Genomic DNA, 18,940 nt, shown 5'->3' with positions numbered 1-18,940 from the left:
GACAGAGCGCGACTCGAGAGCGGGAGGCGGCGCAGGCGCCGGAGAAGCAGTCCATCCACAAGGGGGCGCAGTTTCACGTGTTTATTTTTGGCAGGAAGGAAACCATTGCAACCCTCTCGCCCCTGGAAACGTGCACATTCCACATGGAGTATTTCCCATGTAATGCTGGCTCGTTTGTCACATTCAAATGTCCAACAGAAATCCACGACTACCCAGGCACCAGAATCTCCACTACCGGGGGAGGGGGCTGGGGGGGGTGTTAGAGAAGCTCCCTGGAGAAGGAACAGAACAGACAATAGCATCAATTTTACAGTGAGATAGGTACAGAGGCAGCCAACAGATTCTGCTCAGGTAACTGCTAGCACTTCAAGCCATCCACTCCTCTGGAGCCCCGGCATGCCAGCTGTCCATCACAGCACCTTTAAAAGCGGAGGCACAAACGCCACAAGTGTTTGTCCATATAGGGCTGTGTGGTTCTAGGTTTTATTAGAGAGCTGTCTTTAAAATATAGGATTGCAAAATGTTGCCAGGTTACAGATTTACAGATTTCTTTTTTACACCAGAAGTTCAAATGCTGCGACCATGACAAGTCAGTGTCATCACAGCCTCTTCACGTCTCCAAAGTCACCTCATCAAAACTGCAGTGTCTAAGGAGCTTCCCCACCAACCATCGGCTGTTGACAAGTGGTCCTCCCCCTCAGGATACAGATACACTGCTTACAAACAGCTAATGGGTGAAGCCACAGACCAATACACAGGATTCCAGAGCAACAGGAGACAGAACAGTGACAACCTCAGATGTGCCCGGGCACCACCACTCAGGCCCGGCCAGAGATGTCATCCCATCATAGGGGCCCAAGTCCACAACCCAAAGTATCTTGGCCCAGATCTTAATGTAGAAAAATACTTGTCCGGGAGACTATATTTTAACCTGGTATACAAGAAACTCAGGAGGCTGGATTTCTCTTTTGGTTAGAGTGGGGTGGTGAGATGGTATTTTGGTAACATGGGAAGCATATGGCACAGAGAAACAGCGGATAGGGTTCATCAGGTTTTAAAGCCCACAATTTAATAAAAGGTAATAATTAAAAACAATACCCGTATTTACCTTAAAAAACATAAATCCCAAACATTCATCTCATTTCTTGGCCTTATGTTAGAGTTCTATTGCTTCATTTACATGTAGATGATTAAAAATATATAGAGAGATATAGATATTCTGATTATGTACATAAAGCAGAATAAAGGGTTAAAATAAAAATGGCATTTTGGAGTATGGTCAAATAAGGTGCACAGAATCCAGAACCCTCAGGGGGTCTGTTGGCCCCCCTGAGACATTCTATGTCTGCGATGGCTGGAACCGGGCTCCATCCCCAACAGTCGTGCAATGGCGCTCACGGTTTCAGGAACTACTAGGTGCAGTGTCTGGCTCAAGCTTGCCGGTGTCTTCACTCCATCTCTCAGAAGTGGGACACTGTTCCTAGGTTCGATTCCCCTGAAATACTCTGGAATTTCAGTCCTCTCTGCCCCCTATTCCAGAGAAGGTCTCATGATGCCAGCAGAGAAAGGGCAGGGGGGAGGGTGAAAGGCTGTTCCCAGGACTGATTTTTGTGTGGGTTTCAACACATGACAGACACTTGACTGCAACATTCAAGACATTTAAGGCAGTGGGTTCATTAATGACTAGTTTTCCAAATCAAGGTTTAGGGCATATGCAGATCTGCCATGTAAAACTGCCGTTCCCTGTGGTCATGCCTAGCATGGGGCTGTTTCTACTGGAACTGGCATGGGGATTACTGGATTCTGCACATGCAGAATGCTGGGGCACCTGGTTACCCCTGAATACTTCTCTTCCAAATGCATGGCAGTCCACAGCTGAAAGTGCTGTTTGGGAGGACGTGATTGGCAGCTGGCTTCATTATTTTGTAAATGAAAGGAAGAACAAAATTTTACCTCACCACCCCCCCTACCCCCCCATCTCCAGACTTGTTAGTGCCAGTTGCTCCCACAGAACTCTGGCGGAGGCCCAACCCACAGAGGACTAAGGCAATGGTGCCGACATGAAAGGGTTCTTTTAAATTATTTTTAAGAGCAATACTTTATAGACTGTCTTGTCAAACGAGGAACATGGCACTGCTTAAAACAGCTCACTGGGAAAGGCTGCAAGGGAAGCCCTAGCCCAGGGAGGGCACCCTGCCTCTCCCCAGCTCAGGGCAATGAGTTCCACATATGGACAGGTTTCCCCAACCCCGGCTCAGAAATAGGCTGTGCTTCAAGAGAGAAGTCCAGGAGCAGACCTGGGCCACATCAGTGCGGTGGCTGGTTGAGGCCACGGGTTCTCAAGGGACAATAGTCAGCTCATCACAGTATCTGATGTTGACTGTGGACTAGAATGAACACCACGCCTGTGTGGTGTGCTGGCCCTTGCGTCTTTGTTCCCTTCTGGACTCCCACGGCCAGTGCCAGGGAAGGAGTACACTTGGTGCAGTCTGCAGGGGAGCGGGACACCTACTTTCCTGACCCTGTCCAAATCTGCAGCTTAGCAGTGAGCGGATTCTGAGCATAGGCACAGTGGCAAAGAACAGTGTAACAGCCGCTGGTCAATTCCATTTGGTGGCAGCGCAGTAGCAGCAAAGAAAATTCCCAAACAGCTCCGTGTGTATCCAGCTTTTGGAAAGGAAAAATTTAAAAATCAATACACAGATTTTTTTTCTCTTTAAATATCCAAGGGTTTCAGAGTTTCTTATAACTGCTCCACCCAGAACGACAACAACAAAACAAAAACATACAGAAGTATGGCAGTAGTGTGAAAGCGGAAGTGACGATGCCACTTTTCAAGGGGGAAGTGTGACCTCAAGACAAAACTGTCACCATCTGAAATAATATAATAATATAAAAGTATCTATTGTTTCCAAAAGTGTTGAGCCACACAACCGCGGATACATTCCAAACTGGGTCAGTGATTAATGGAGACACCGCCATGGTCACCGAGACTCCTATCAGGAGCCTGTCCCTGCAGCACGCCTGTTGGGAGACAGGCTTCTATGACTCACCTCCATCCCTAGCTACCCCCCACCCCCCAGGTTCTAGAAAATTGTCATATTTGTCTTTTTTAGAGAATCTAAGACAATAAAAGACTAAAAGATGTCTGGAAATATGTTGTGTAGAAAAATTAACTCTCAGCTTAAAATAACATTCAAAAAGGCACTTCATCCTGTAGGAAAGAGATTCTGAGTTGGGTCAGCTGCTCCGAGCTGGGATAGAAAGGGACAGGTTGTCTGCTTGGAGGAGGGTAGGGGTGGGGAACAGTTGATAGGAAGTCTCATAGATATCAAGCTTTTTTTTTTTTTTTTCCATTTTTTTCTTTTTGGTATGTTTTACGAAAAGCAAATCCAGTAAAACGCATGTCCCTTTATGAAATCTGTTAAAAGAGTTCATTTTAAAATAGTTGTTTCTGTTCTTAAAAAATAAAACAGGTAGGTATGGCCACGTGGACCTCGTGGCCTGGAGCACGGAGTGTCCTCACTTTCCGCTCCCAGGGAGCTGAGGCTGGGTGGATCCCCGAGGCCAGAGGCTCCAGAGCGACCAGGCGGGAGGCAGGCAGAGGCCGGCGCTACCTATTGCAGAGTCTGTGCAGCATGCTGTACACGTCGTCTTCCCGGCTCAAGCCCTCAAAGAAGGGGATGAGGTCCAGCAGCTCTGTGTCCGTCATGTCATCGAACCAGGACTGCACAGGCACCTGGAAGACAGTGTGTGGAGGGGCAGCGGAACCGCAGCCAGCCCTGGGGACAGCTCCTAGCCTGGCTGGGGCCCCTGTGCTTTTAACTTTTTTTTTTTTTTTTTTTGGTAAGGAAGACAGGTATCTTAAAAACCATCACCTGCCCCCCCATCACCATCATCACCATCACCATCACCATCATCATTATCTTGTTTGTTCTCCTGTCCCAACAAAGATTGATCCAAAAAGCAACTTGGTTCAGGAGGAAGGCAAAGTTCAGTGTATTTGCCTTTTATGACTTAATGCTAGTTTGTGTGCACTTGCTCGTTTTGATTTCTCGCCATAGGAAAGGTGGCCAGAGCGCAGAAATATCTGAGAGCTAGCCTTGTTCCTTCCCAATTTCAAAAGCTGTCTCCATTGTAGCCAACCAGCTTTTTCCACCTCACCTGGAGCCAGAGGTTACCTGCCAGCTACTGACACCCAGGGAGCCCACGAACAGAGGGCACAGGAAAGCATCCACTTGGGGTGCCGTGTGCCATGCTGCACGGCAAAGAGAAGTGGAGAGCTTCCTCCCATCCTTAGCAGTGATCAGTTACAAGCAGATGTATAAAATTTCAAGACAGTCTGAGCCATGGGCACAGACAGAATTTTCATTTAGTTTTAGAGGGTGGGGAGAGGTGGAAATGGGTGGTAGCCAGGGGTGCAAAAGAAGAGTGAGTTGTAAAGAGACATTTGGGAGAAACCAAAGTAGTTCAAAAGTAGTATTTTGGGGGATCCCTGGGTGGCGCAGCGGTTTGGCGCCTGCCTTTGGCCCAGGGCACGATCCTGGAGATCCGGGATCCAATCCCACGTCAGGCTCCCAGTGCATGGAGCCTGCTTCTCCCTCTGCCTGTGTCTCTGCCTCTCTCTCTCTCTGTGACTATCATAAGTAAATAAAAAAAAAAAAGTAGTATTTTGGGCACTTTTACAAATCTTTTGTTTTTTAATTTTTATTTATTATTCATGATAGTCACACAGAGAGAGAGAGGCAGAGACACAGGCAGAGGGAGAAGCAGGCCCCATGCACCGGGAGCCCGACGTGGGACTCGATCCCGGGTCTCCAGGATCAAGCCCTGGGCCGAAGGCAGGCGCCAAACCGCTGCGCCACCCAGGGATCCCCACTTTTACAAATCTAAAGACTGCTCAGAGACAAAACAATTCATTGTATAATTTAGAAATATAAACTAGGATTACCCAAAAATGACTAGTCCTAGGAGAAGGGCAGGGGATGAGGGAAAGGGTAGACTTGGACACAAGACTTCTCTAAATTCATCTCTGTTGGTAGTTTTGATGTTGGAATCATGGAAATATGTTACATAATTGAAATAAGATTAAACCATTAAGAAAAGAAAGCAATAAAAAGTGAACCTAAGAATATATAAAGTTGATGACATAACCACACAGAGAATTATTTCAAGTGATTTTAAAAAACCTAGTGTTCTGCCAGTTTTCCAAAAAACCCTACGTGCATTCAATTGTCTTAGTAGTGGTGACAATATCAGTACTGCTATTTGGAAACTACTAGATGTGTACTACAGAATAAATCAAATAGGTAATGATGTTAATATTTTTAGGAACTAAGAGTGTCAGCACAAGAGGAAGAACAAAACTGAAGAAATAAAATAAAAACTGTTATAACATTGATCTGGAAAAACCAATATGATTTTATGATTTAATTTTAATTCTACAAATATGTATACTTCAGTTCTATCCAGTATAAAGGGCGGGAAGCAAAGGCTATCTCAGGAACAATAAGAATCTACCCAAACTGTCATCTCTAAATACCATTTCCATTAATAGGAAGCAGGCTCCACAAAAGTGGTTGATTCCAGGGCTGAGGCAAGAAATGGACAAGATGAGCATGGAGCATCTTGTTGCAACAGAAAACTGGAAGCATTCAAAGTCTATTGTTATATGAAAGGATGGCCGCTGTCCAAAGGTGAACACTTGAGCATACAAAAGAATAACAAATGGATTAAATTATAACAATAAAAAAATCCATGAGTTCATAATAACACCTAAGACAAATTCACTGGCTACTTTTGGAAGTTTGCTAGAGCACCACCTCACTATCTGAAGAGTGAAGAATTAAAGAAAGAGGACCAAGACTTTACCCTGACTTCCTAATTCAAACATTCAAAGTGAATTTAGGGTAATCAAGTAATCGATGGGGGCAAGCTTGATTTAAAAAAAAAAAAAAAAAAGAGTTCCAGCCAACAAATGTACAAAGAATGGTAGAATTTAGAAATCACCATTTTGTAATTCTCAATGAAATAGTTGATGTAGGCAAGAGTATCATCAACAGCTGTTCACATTTTTAGGCGAAAGGTCGATGCGGAATTTGAAAACAGATGGAATAGGCTAACAACACTTGAATCCAAAGATCAATTCAAGATCTTTAACAGCGGCACCTGGGTGGCTGAGTTGGCTAAGCATCTGACTCTTGATCTTGGGGTTGGTGCATTTGAGTCCGATGCTGGGCTCTCCACTGGGCGTGGAGCCTACTTAATAATAATAAATAAAGTCTTTAAAATTGGAACAACTTGACATTACAATGCATCTTGATGTGATTTCATGGTCTTGATGATAAAAAATTGAAAGATTTGAAAAATTGAACCTGCATTTAATCAAGTAACAGTGATCTAACTACTTGTTTAAAGGAAATATGGCAATTAGAAAAACACAGTAAAGCACCCCCAGGAGGCTGCAACCAGACAGATCCAGAAGAGAGGAAATTTCTACAGGACAAATAACCAGAATTTGTTCGACAAGTAAATAGGATGGAAGAAAAAGGGAGAAGGGAGGGAGAATTGCTAAGATTATACAAGAATTACTAGACACATTACTAACCAAAGCAGGGCTTGGATCTTGTTTGATTCTGAGTCAAACAATTCAAATGTAGGACAACATTTTGAGATGACGGGGAAAATATGAACACAGTCTGGATACTGGGTAATATTAAGAAACTGTTAGTTCTGTCACATGTGATAATGGAACTGTGATTATATTAAGAAGTAATCCTTATCTGTTAGAGACACATGACAAAATGCATTAGATTGAATTTGATTAACTCGCTAAAATGAACATGTTTAAATGTAATAAATTTGGAATGTTTACTCAAGTAATCATTGCACACTAGCTAACTGAATCTAGCTTGAACTCATTTTATTTTAAGTAGAGCCAGAGAGTTCTGGCTTCAAGGAAAGGACCCTGGGGAAGCTTCTGTTGAGTCTGAGAAGCCCAGGTTTGGGAGAAACCCTCCCCTCCAGGGCAGGCTGCCTGAGCTGTGGGCCAGTGTGGCGGGACTGAGGGCTTGGCCATCAGCAGCAGGCCTGGCTGGGTTCTCTACCCTTGGAAACAGGCCAGGAGGTGGGAGGCCATCTGTCTCTTGCTCAGAGAGTCATGCTGCACCCAGTAGCAGGTACTAAGGATTGCCACGTTCCAGGGAGTTTTATGTAGGAAATGTTCCCACTGCATACTTTTTAGATATCATTATGAGGCGGAAAAGCCTGGCAGGCTTGTCTGAAGACCTTAACTGGGCTCCTTCTATTCATTCTTGTTTAAGAACTTCTGCTGAAGAGGTCATGCAGGCCTTCTGAGTCTATAGGAGTCATGAAGCTAGCTCCAGGAGGTTATTGATGGAACCCTTCTCAGTAACTAACATTAAAAACACCAAGATCCAGGCTCACTGAGCACTTACCCAATGCAGGCAGTGTTCTAAGGGCCTTCCATGCTCTGCCACACTGAATTCTCCAACCATCCTACGAGTCAGCAGCCCTAGAATCCCCATTTGAGGGGGAGGTAGCTAAGGCTCAGTGAGGTTAGATAACTTGGTCAGTGCCATGTAAGTCAGGGCACATGCGTGGAGCTGGATGGGGAGCTGTGTTATCCCCCCTGGGGGCTACTTACTGCATTCTCAGGATGGAAGATGTACGAGGCGGGAGAATTGTCCACAATGATCACTTTGCTCAGCTCCCGGCCCAGGCGGCTCAGGTCCTTCACGTAGTTCCCACGATGGAAGACGCATGATTCTCTGAAGAGCCGGGCCCGGAACACACCCCAGCGGTCCAGCAGGTCGGCCACGGGGTCTGCGTACTGAAAAGCAGGGCACGGTGAAGGCAAAATGCCTGAAAGAGCCCACAAACCCTAACTACAGCTCCCAGATCCGCACTGCTTTTCTAGAAAGAGATTTAAATAATTGGATGTGTGTTAGGATCCTGGTTATTTTACTCTCCGAGTGTGTTAGATATCCCAATTCTTATTAATTTTTTTTTATTTATTTATGATAGTCACACACACACACAGAGAGAGAGAGGCAGAGACACAGGCAGAGGGAGAAGCAGGCTCCATGCACCGGGAGCCTGACGTGGGATTTGATCCCGGGTCTCCAGGATCGCGCCCTGGGCCAAAGGCAGGCGCCAAACCGCTGCGCCACCCAGGGATCCCGATATCCCCAATTCTTCCACTTCATTGTTTGTTTGTTTCTTTTTTTTAAAAAAAAGATTTTATTTATTTACTCATGAGAGACAGAGAGAGGCAGAGACACAGAGGGAGAAGCAGGTTCCCTGTGGGGAGCCTGATGTGGGACTCAATCCCAGGACCCCGGGATCATGACCTGAGCTGAAGGCAGATGCTCAACCGCTGAGCCACCCAGGCGTCCCTTCCAATTCTTTTACCTCTCACATCCAATCTATCAGAAATTGGTTCCATCTCCGAGAGTATCCTGAATGCAAGAGTATCTGCATCTCTATATGCATAATTGGCACTTCCCTGGTCCCGACATGTGTAACCTCTGGCTGGGGTAGGTGTGAGCTTTCCAAAGAGCCTCCTCCTCCCACTGTGTCTCTGTTGCAGCCTCTGTGCCTCACTGTTGTCAGGCCACTGGAAAACACGTCCCTTCATGCCACTACCCTGCTTATAACTCCCATTCTCGACCTGCAGCCCCTGGACTGAGGCCCTCACTCCTTGGACCTGCCATACCCTACAGGGCTGCAGCCACGTAATTTCCATCACCCCTTGGCTCCAGCCCGTCCGTCACCTGAGGTGCACTGGGTTTGACCATGGTCAGAACCCCTGTACCCATAGAACATGCTCTCCTCAGATCTCTACACGAATATCTCCCTCTGTCTCCTTCACCTTTCAGGTCTTGGTTCCCGTACATCCCTCCCTTTCTGGCTACTATTGCCTCACTCTGGTCTCCTTCATGGAGTTCGCTCACCACTCCTCAGATATTACTGGGTTTCCTCTTCCCTGGTCAGGATGCAGGCCTTATCTGTCATGCTCACCATGATGTCCCTGGTATTTTGCACAGTGCCCACCTTATGGTGGGAGCTCAGGAAATATTAGTTTCATCAAAAATGAATAAGCAGGCAGGCTTTGAATCTGGCTTGTGTGGCATGAGGCCATGCTGCCCCCCATGGGTGCTCTGGGCAGCTGGGCCAGACCAGCCCCTGATGGCCACAGGACAGTGCCCAGACACCGGCTTCAATTTCCTTGGAGCCCAGGTGTTTTATAAGAAGGAGTGTGAGCCCTGCTTGGCCCTCTCTCATGGCCTGGAGAATTTTCCCAAAGCAAGCTGACCTTGATAACTGATAAAGAAATAAAGGGATCGGGATCCCTGGGTGGCGCAGCGGTTTGGCGCCTGCCTTTGGCCCGGGGCGCGATCCTGGAGACCTGGGATCGAATCCCACGTCGGGCTCCCGGTGCATGGAGCCTGCTTCTCCCTCTGCCTATGTCTCTGCCTCTCTCTCTAGCTCTCTCTCTGTGTGACTATCGTAGATAAATAAAAATTAAAAAAAAAAAAAAGAAATAAAGGGATCATCCCAGAGGGAAAATTTTCATAAATGAAGATGTCTGAAAGACAGGGCCACATGGAGCAGCTGGGCTGGAGGCAAGAGGGTAGAGTTCCAAAGCCAATGTGAGGCGAGGTCTCAGCACTGAGACTGCCACAGCCAGGTGTCACCATGGGGCCTGGCAATTTTGCTGGCATTTCTGCTGGGGAGGCAGGATGCCCCTCTGAGGCTGGAGGTGTTGGGAAGGCCAGCAGTAGAATGCACAGCAGCCCCCAAGAGCAGAGAAATCCCAGCACACTGAAGGATGCAGGGCTCTAGGCAGCAGCTTGGACTCTGTGGGAATGTTCTCCTTTCCCCGGAGACATCAGGAGCAGGCTGTATTTCCTGCTAACCAGGTGGCCATTGCAGTTTTCAGCTGCTAAGTGAGAAGTGCCCCATGGGTGCTAGGGGGCTGACTCTAGATGGAAACAGTGATTAATTTCCACTGGTGGTGGTGTACATCCTTCCAGGGAATGTCTTTAGTCTGGGGGCTCCAGGCCTTGGAGATGGATGTGGGGAAGGTCAGCTCCACAAGGCTTTGTTTCTTTTGTTCTCTGCTGCATCCCCAGTGCCCAGGACAGGGCCCAACATACCGCAGGCACTAAGTAAGTATTTGTTGGGTGAATCCATCAACAAAGGAGACCAAGATGAGGAAGCAGACATTGAAGGGCTCTGACAGCATAGGGTTTCCGTAGGCTCCTGGGCAGTGGGCCAGCATGTTGGTGCTGGCTGGGAGCTAAGCCCAGAGCCAAGAACTGGGGAGTGCCCACCTGTCCACAGAACTTGTGCATCAGGGAGGAAAGGGCTGGAAAGTTGCACCTGGGAGCTGATGCAGCTGAGCCAGGCTGGAGCAGCATTGAGAGGAGGGCTGCAGAGACAGATGGAGGCACAGGTGGGAGCAGTTGAGGAAGGGAGACTGCACAAGGATGTTTGAGTGCTGGGGACAACGCCAAGGAAGAGTGTTTCAATTCTGCCAACCTCCCCCACGACAGAAACCCCCTAACCCTACCAATTCTCCATCTACCTGCACAGGTACTATCTTCCTGTTTATTTCTTTAGTTATTACTTCAGTCTTCTCAGCACCCCAGAGCACTGCCAGGAGAGCCATCTCCACTACAATACAATTGGTCTTGGTGCCATTCATGCGAAAGAGTACCCACAGTGAAAACTGTCTTCCCTGAGGTTGTTTTTTGTTTTTTTTTTTTTTTTTTTTTTTTAAATAAGGAAAAGGAAGGTCTAGGTTTTGGATTCCCTCTCTACCAGCTCATGCTACAAGGCCTGGCAACGAGCCCGGCAGAATGTTGTGCAGGTGGGGTCCTCTCTCATCTCAGCCATGACACAGAGATGGCCCAAACCAGGAATGCCCAGTCTGGCAAAGTGTGATGTCTGGGAACCTAGAGTTAGAGTCCCCAGCATGCAGAGGAGAAGGCAGCTGTCCAGAGCCAGGAATTGTTGGGGGATGGGGTGGGGTGGAGCTATATGTGAGTCCTTGCAGCGGGTCTGGAGATGAGTAGACTGCTAACCTGGGCTCCCCAAAGCTCATCTCTGGGGCCAGTTTAGAGTCTCTGAGGTGCCCTCGGAGACACTGGTGGTGCCACCCATAAATGCCCCCCCATGCCATCAGAGTCAGGATTTGAGAGATGATGATGGCAAGGATTTCCTCCGAGGGGTGGGAGCCTACCCTTTCTCCCTTAGGCTCAGGACACACATAATCATATAGGGGGCAGTCCTGTGAACCTGCTAGTTCCTTTAATAGTAGGAGAAGGCAAAGAAACCACTCTATGTGGTTAGAGCCAGTGTAGACACTGGGTCAAAGATGTGTGTATTATTTTGTTATCATCAATAATTATGATCATGAAACAATGAATGTCAGGAGCACTTCCATGTGACAGTGCCTGTGGGGCATATGAAGCACAGCAGTTGCTCCATGAATACTTGCTGAATATGAGTCAGGCACTATGCTAATACCCTTTACATGCATTATATCATTTGTGCCACCCTATGATGTAAAGAGAGTTGTCCTCATTTCTAGAAGAAATGGAGTCGAGAGAAGTGAAGCCATTTGCCCAATATCAGAGGGCTCACTAGGACAGTCAGGACCCTCCTTTGGCCTGTGCGTGTCAGTGAATCTTGGACACTTATCCTTTCCCAAACTTGTGTAAGCTAATGAAGGACACAAAGGCTTATGCCTCTAGTAGTGGGTTGCCAGTCAACAGAGGAGACGCAGATGCCCTTTCTCAGTTCCACCGGACACTTTTGTGATATCCTGCATGCAGCAACTTCATGGAGCATTTGTTCCCAGGGCTCCCTGTCACCATGGTAACCCAGAAGCCTTTCAGGCTGGCGCCATGCACATGGCCTGCATCAATCCCATCTGGGGTGGGAACCTGTCACCATAGAAACCACTTCCCCCACCTTAACAGAGGGCTGCCTGACAGATAGGGGGTCGGGGTGGAGTGGCTGGAGGCACCCAGCTGGGAGTAGGATGTACCTTAGCCAAGCTGGCAGTAAAGAGCACACACTCGAAAAGCTGCCCCATCCTCTGGAGGAACTCATCCACGTGGGGCCGCTTCAGCACATACACCTGCAAAGGCAGCAAACAGCAAACTGGTCAGTCATGGCAGCTGCTGGGGGTGGCCTGGGGCCAACACCCATGTAGGAAGAATTCCTGAGAAGGTCACCACTTCCTGACCCCAGCTCTATCTGTGACACAGATACCTCTATCTATCTATCTATCATCTATCTATCTATCTATCTATCTATCTATCTATCTATCTATCTATCAATCATCTATCACCACTATATGAGGGCTGTGTGGTCAGATGCGGCACTTAAGGCCAGACACACTTCTCCGGCAGGGCTCCTGGTCTGAGTTTGGTGTAGACACCCCTCCCAAGGGAGAAAGGGTAGCTGACCGTGGTACTATGTGTCTTAGGGATTTTCAGAACCAGTGAGTAGAAGAGTTGTGCCATGTTTGCGTGGAATGACTCATCCTCTCATGTCTTTCTTGGCATACGTTCTGGGTCAGGCCCTATGTGGACACAGGCCACAGTCTGGGGGCTGTCCTTTGGAGGTCAAGGCCTGACCCACTGCCTGGCAGCACTGGGACTGCTCCTGCTACTACCTTCTACCCTTGACTGAACACCTCCCTTTTTTAAAAAAATTTTTTTATTGGAGTTCAATTTGCCAACATATAGCATATCACCCAGTGCTCATTCCATCAAGTGCCCCCCTCAGTGCCCGTCACCCAGTTACCCCATCCTCCTGCCCACCTCCCCTTCCACTACCCCTTGTTCTTTCCCAGAGTTAGGAGTCTCTCATGTTCTGTGACCCTCACTGATATTTCCCACTCGTTTTCTCTCTTTTCCCCTTTATTCCCTTTCACTATTTTTTATATTCCCCAAATTAATGAGACCATATCATGTTTGTCCTTCTCCGATTGACTTATTTCACTGAGCATAATACCCTCCAGTGGAACACCTCCCTTGCTCAGAAGGCCTGGAGTGGGAGTGCAGGGCCCAGCAAAGCTGTAAGAGGTGCCTTCCGTGTCAGCTTGGGAAGCCGTCTACTTGACACCACAAAGGTTACTCTGCTGGGGCTTGTACAGAAACAGATTACAGGGGACTTGAAGGTACCTATTCCTGGCCCCCAGCCAGCAATCAGGAGGGGCCTTCAAGCAGAGGGGGGCAAAGAGGAGGCTTTCCTAGAGTGGCTGCTGGGCTCTCTGCTCCTGACTGGGGAACCTGAACAAATCTGAGGAGACTAGGGAGATGGGAGAGAAAGCAGAGCTGGTGAGAGAAGATAGGGAAGGTGGGAGGAGGGAAGAACTAATTAAAACTTGAATAAATTCCATTTGAAATTAGCCACTTCCCTAAAATAAATCAAACTTATTAAAATTCAATTCAACTCATATTCACTGAGCCCCAGTTCTGTGCTCAGCCTGAAGAAGTTATAAAAATGAACAAAATGCAGGCCTTGCCCTTGAAGAGCTCACAGTCTAGAGCAGATACAAATAAAAACAAATCAAGATAAGCATGTATAATGGAAGTTGTAGTAGAGGGATATATTAAGGACAGTTAACCCCCTTCTCAAGGGAGGAGGTCACAGAAGGTAATATTTGGGTGAACAGGAGCTCATCAGGCTGATAAGAATGAGAAGCAAGCTTCCAGGCAGAGGAAATTGTATGAGCATGAGACTTGGTCTGAAAATACCTGGGGGTTAGAGCATGGCCGAGCCCTTCGTGATCAGCCCTCTAGAAGAGATGGGAGACAGACGTGGTTGAAGAGGAAGTATGAAAGGCAGCTTGGGAAGAGTATACGTGGGGCTGTGAATGGCAGAGGTTGCCAGCTGTCTATCCTGTGGAGTCACAGTGGGGAGTCGGGGCATTCTGTGCATTGCAGAGGAATTCTGCAATGAGCCAAGGCCTGGTGGAAAGTTGTAGCCAAGTGAAAGAGTGGGGTAAGCACAGTCTGGCTGAGGGTGAGTGAGGGGCCAGAGGAGTAGGACGGCCTGGGGGATGGTGGTGACAACAGGGCTGGGAGGAGCTGGGAGGCGGGGTAGGGGTGAGGGCAGAGCTTGTGGCTGTAGTAGCTCCAGGCCCCCACTTTGCCCATGAGACTTCTTGATGCCAGGGAATGGGTACAGCCTGTGGTCCTCAGTCTCCTTGGGAATAGTACTTGGAAAGCAAGCTTTGCTCTATGCAAACAGCAGGAGACTGATTTGGGAACTCTGATGTTGGTGCCTCTGGCAGACAGGAAGGTCCTGGGCCCAGATGCCAGCGTCCAGGCCCGCGTCCGCGTGCAAGTAACCAAGAATAGGCCCATTGGGACCTGCACAGCCTATCCTGGATTACTTGAACGAGGCCACGGCCTTCGCCAGGGCCTTGGTCCTCCTCTTGGCGCCTGTGGCTTCATTCCCTCAGGAGAGAGAGTTTCTGACCCCAGCCCTGGGGCCCTGGAGTATCTATTGCCATATGAATCAGCACAATCTTGAGGGAGGCTGGGGGTAGCTGAAGTGGCTCCTTTGAGAATGGGCTGGCCATAGCAGGTCAGGCCCTGAAGGTCATGCTTGCAGTTGCAGGTAAGAAGGATTAATTTCTCTCCTAATTCTTGCCATGCCAGTAGGCAGCCTCTCCTTTGTCTCACTACTTTGTAGCAGAAGCCAAGATAATAAATGAAGCCCTAACTGCTTCTGAGATGCTGAGTTAATTCAGCTGATGCTTTTGCAAATGTTAAATGCCCAAGTGCCTGCCTTTTGGCTCCCTGGTGGCTTTTAAAAGCATGAAGTGTGGAGACACTAGGGACAAAGTTGCCTTTCCCAGTACTGGCTTCCTGGCAAGACCTTCTGGGAGAGGAGGGAAGGGACCAGAGCATCAGGAAAAGAGACATGGGCCAGGAGGCAAAAGACTGGAAGTCTCATATTAATTCTTCCCATTATATGACCTTGAACCAACCCTTTCTCTGGCTAAGACTCCGTTTCCCCATTTGGATAATGAGGTGGCGGGGCCAGCTGATTTCCAAGGTGTCACCAATTCTGACACCCCCATACTCAAGGGCCAAAGAGACGACTGGCATCATTAAGGAAAAACATTTCTTTTGGCTCAAGCACAAGAGAGATTTTCCTTCCTGGGATAGAAACACATCAGGTCAGAGACTCTTCCCTGAAGACCCTGGGGTTGACAAGGAAGATGGTCAGACCATCCCTGTGGAAAACCTGATAAAACCCCCTCTGCTCCTTAACCTCCAAGGCTACTTTTCCTACAATGTTCCAATATGTTCATAAATGAAGCTATTCCTGGAGAAGTGTCATGCAGATGAGAAAAAAATATCAGAGCAAAGATGCATGCCAATTAACTAGGGCATCTTTATTCAAATTTGTCTCATCCTTCCCCCTTCATCCTTTGGGTTGGGATTTTGCTAAAGATTCATTAGAGAACATGATACAAGAGTGACAAGATCAGTCTGGAATGGCTGGCATTGGAAATGGACATCTCTTCCCAAGATGCCACCATTAGTGGGTGACTTGTGGCATTTTTCTGTTGCCTGCTAGGAGAGTAGCCGAAAGCATTTACAATGAGGAAGTTAATTAGATCATCAAGCTAGGCCAATGGGGGATATGGAAACTTCTAAAAGTCTGAATCAAATCAAAGAACTATTTGAACTTGCAACCAGATCTAATATCTACAAATAGATTTTAGCTTCCCTTAAAAACTCGGTGTAGAAGACATTCATCTGAGTGGGAAAAAAACCAGAAAACCATTGTATTGATTTTACAAAGCCGGCTCCCTTTTGATTCAGTCATAAAATTATTGATGAAATGGGAATTTAGAAATAAGTTTATAGGAAATGTAATTACTAAAATAATGTTAATTGCAACACAAGTTGAGCTTTGATTTCTTACCTGATGTATAGTTCCATCGATTTCAACAGGAACAATAAAATCAGCATTACTAATAGGCTAGAGAGAAAATAAATTATAATTAATAAATCTGAAAGAACAAAATAAAATTGGAACTTCAATAAGAAAAAGGCTGTCTGAGCCAATGTTTTTATTACTGGAAAAAAACAGTTCAGGCAAAGGATGTTGAAGTATGCTTTGGTTCCTTAAAATAAACACAAACAGGAAAGCACATTTTTTTTTTCCTATTCTGAATACTGTTACATTTTCAGCACCTTGGTCCAACCTTTCTATCATTTTCCTGGCCTAAATGACAAAAGGTAGGGAAGCCTACCCAGGGAATGGGTCTTCCCAGTAACCCCAGCTCTTGCCTAGAGCCCTGACAGGATGATGTGGAACCACTGCTGGCCACAAGGGGGAGGAGGTGAGAACCCAATGGTCCCAGAGAACCCTGCTACTTGGGGGAAAATGATTTGTATGGGACCCACAGATGCAGGCTGCCCTGTGAGAGGCTGCTCAGCAGTAGATGCTAAGCACATGGACACAAAGCAGGGCCACAGACATATGGGGTGAAGTAAGAGGCCACAGGCCAGGACCTCAGGCAGGCTCCTTCCCTCTGGACCTTGGTTTCTCCTCTCTACCACAGTTACAGTATTGGGTCTGATGAGTGACCCATGGCTCCATCAGTCCTGAGCATCAGTGATTTCAGCCTTGCTGGGGACCAGCTCCTGCTCTGAGCAGCCCACCCTAGATTGCTACTGCTCTGCTCTAGGTAACACAATGCACACCCACAAACTTCAGTGTATTTAACAACATCAATGACAACATTAATGACACTTAAAGTCCAAATACAATTCTTTGACAGCCCTTGTGCAAGTCAATGCTGGGCTTACATACAGTTCTAAATGCAATTACACAAACAAGGTGGAAACTACTCAAATGAGAATCAATTACCCTAGGATAGGGAGGAGAGCATGTAGGTGGGGGCCACTGGGCAGGGTTGCAGAGAGGGGTGTGTGGTAGAGAGAGTCTCTGGTTAGAATCTGAACTGGGATCTGTCTTTAAGCCCATCACTGTACACACACACACATCATTCTTTGATAAGCAGACTGAAAATACATAGAAAATACTAGATTACAGAACCATTCCTAAGTACTCAGTAGAGTACCTGAGCCTTAAGATTACAGTTTATTCACTCCTGTGGTTGGAAGGTCAAGGATGAATTCAGTATTTTACAATTCCACAACTGAAATAGAAAATCATGCTAAGAAATCCCACAAGATTGAAGGAAGAAACTCCAGCAAGGCATTAGTAGATTGTGAAATTGTATTCCATAAGGTATATTAAAAGAGAAAAAGCCATTCCCCAACTCAGAGCAAGCCTGAGCCTCCATCTCTTCTCACATGCTGGTGTAAAGGAGGCTGTGCCAAGCCATAGTTCTTAGCCTGGGTCTGAGAGCCTCTGAATTATACACCTGTATATTTTCTTTTTTCTTTCTTTCTTTTTAAAGACTTTATTTATTTATTCATGAGAGAGAGAGAGAGAGAGAGAGAGAGAGATAAAGGCAGAGGCTCAAGTATCATGCCCTGAGCTGAAGACAGACGCTCAACCACTGAGCCACCCAGGCATCCCCATACATTTTCAAGGAGTGAGGTTCACAGATTGTGGATTTTCAAAGGCCTCTGAAATGCCCAGAATGCTAAAAACCATACATTTAATAAAGGTGGTTGTCAGAGGGAAAGTGGGTGAAAGAATGGGTGAAATAAAGGGGATTAAGAGTACATGCATCTTGATGAGCACGGAGAAATGTACAGAATTGTATATTATGTTGTGTACCTAAAACTAACACTGCTCCACTGGCCAGTTAGACCTCATTCCTCCTTTTGCCCTCAGCCCTCAACTCCTCTCCTGTATGTAAAGTATATTTGAGTAAAAAAAAAACTGAATACAATAAAGAATAAGCTGCTTGCAAATATAGGCAGACCAGGGAGGGAAGAAATGAAGACATGGTCTTCACATAAGCTCATAGTTTAATGCCTTTGGAGGCAGGAACGCTCTGTGACCTCAGGCAGTTTGGCCAGCATTGCCCATACTCCCAGAGCTGCTTGGGAGCAAGCTGGGTAGGCTGAAATGGCAAATGGCCCCTGCTCCAAAGGGCTTTCCTCCAGAAGAATCTGAAAAGTCCTGAGCAGCTTGCCCACAGGGGAGAAAAGGCTTCCAATGCTGTTCAGAGCTAAGCTGGGACGTAAGGTCATGGCAGCCATGGGACCAATCCTGGAAGGGCCCTCAAGGTGCTGGACAAGGAGGTGGCACTTCCAGGCTTCAGTGGCCAGAGACAGGCCATTTCCCACTGCTAGAGTAAGTGTGGCACTTCCTCCACTCTTCCAAAGGACTCACAGACAACTGCCTGGCCTTGTCCTGGTAAGGAAGGCTTCTGTTCAGGGAGAAGCAGGCTCAAGGAAGGATGCTTCTGACAGAGAGGTCTTCAGGTACATTTGATGGCTCTTCTACTTCCCAATACAATGGTTAAGGAATGGCTATGGTTCATGTGAGACACATACCTCATCATGGATGGTGCTTTCCATATCTCTTAGCAAAGGAAGGGGAGGAGTTGAGGGCTGAGGGTAAAAGGAGGAATGGGGTCTAACCGGCCAGTGGAGCAGTTTAATCTCCAGAAATACCCCAAGGCAAACAGGACCAAGACCCTCCTTCCTCTCCCCAACATACTAATCCTCTATTTCCAAACCTTTTTTCCAAAGTTGCCTCTTTGAAACAACTTGTTTCATTTCAAAGTCATTTCTTAATAGTGTAGCCACAGCTGTTCCTCCACAGATGCTCTCTGGTAATGTGTAATTTTTGCTGTCATTCTAGCAGGGAGGTGGAATGAGGAAGGAGACAGAAGTAAGACTGTGTGACATCACTGCAGCCCCACCCTCTTCAGGAGGAAAGTCACACA

The 18,940-nt window shown here is 47.1% G+C and overlaps 1 protein-coding gene across 2 annotated transcripts in view; it reads right to left on the bottom strand.

The window, feature by feature from the left end:
* Positions 1–67: 67 nt before the first annotated feature.
* The window catches only part of CTDSPL (CTD small phosphatase like), a 117,541-nt gene continuing 98,668 nt past the window's right edge, over positions 68–18,940 (bottom strand). For both annotated transcript variants that reach the window (XM_055321163.1, XM_055321164.1), the window contains 4 exons: positions 15,988–16,044; positions 12,080–12,172; positions 7,667–7,852; positions 68–3,739 (listed from right to left, as the gene is read on the bottom strand). In XM_055321163.1, the coding sequence (XP_055177138.1) occupies positions 3,614–3,739; positions 7,667–7,852; positions 12,080–12,172; positions 15,988–16,044 (462 nt within the window). In that variant the 3' untranslated portion in view covers positions 68–3,613. The remainder of the gene's footprint in view (positions 3,740–7,666; positions 7,853–12,079; positions 12,173–15,987; positions 16,045–18,940) is intronic.

This window comes from Nyctereutes procyonoides, unplaced genomic scaffold (genome assembly GCF_905146905.1).
Source record: "Nyctereutes procyonoides isolate TBG_1078 unplaced genomic scaffold, NYPRO_anot_genome, whole genome shotgun sequence".
Taxonomy (NCBI): Eukaryota; Metazoa; Chordata; class Mammalia; order Carnivora; family Canidae; genus Nyctereutes; species Nyctereutes procyonoides.
The sequence above is the reverse complement of the archived record's forward strand: the minus strand, read 5'-3'. Positions and strand labels throughout refer to the sequence as shown.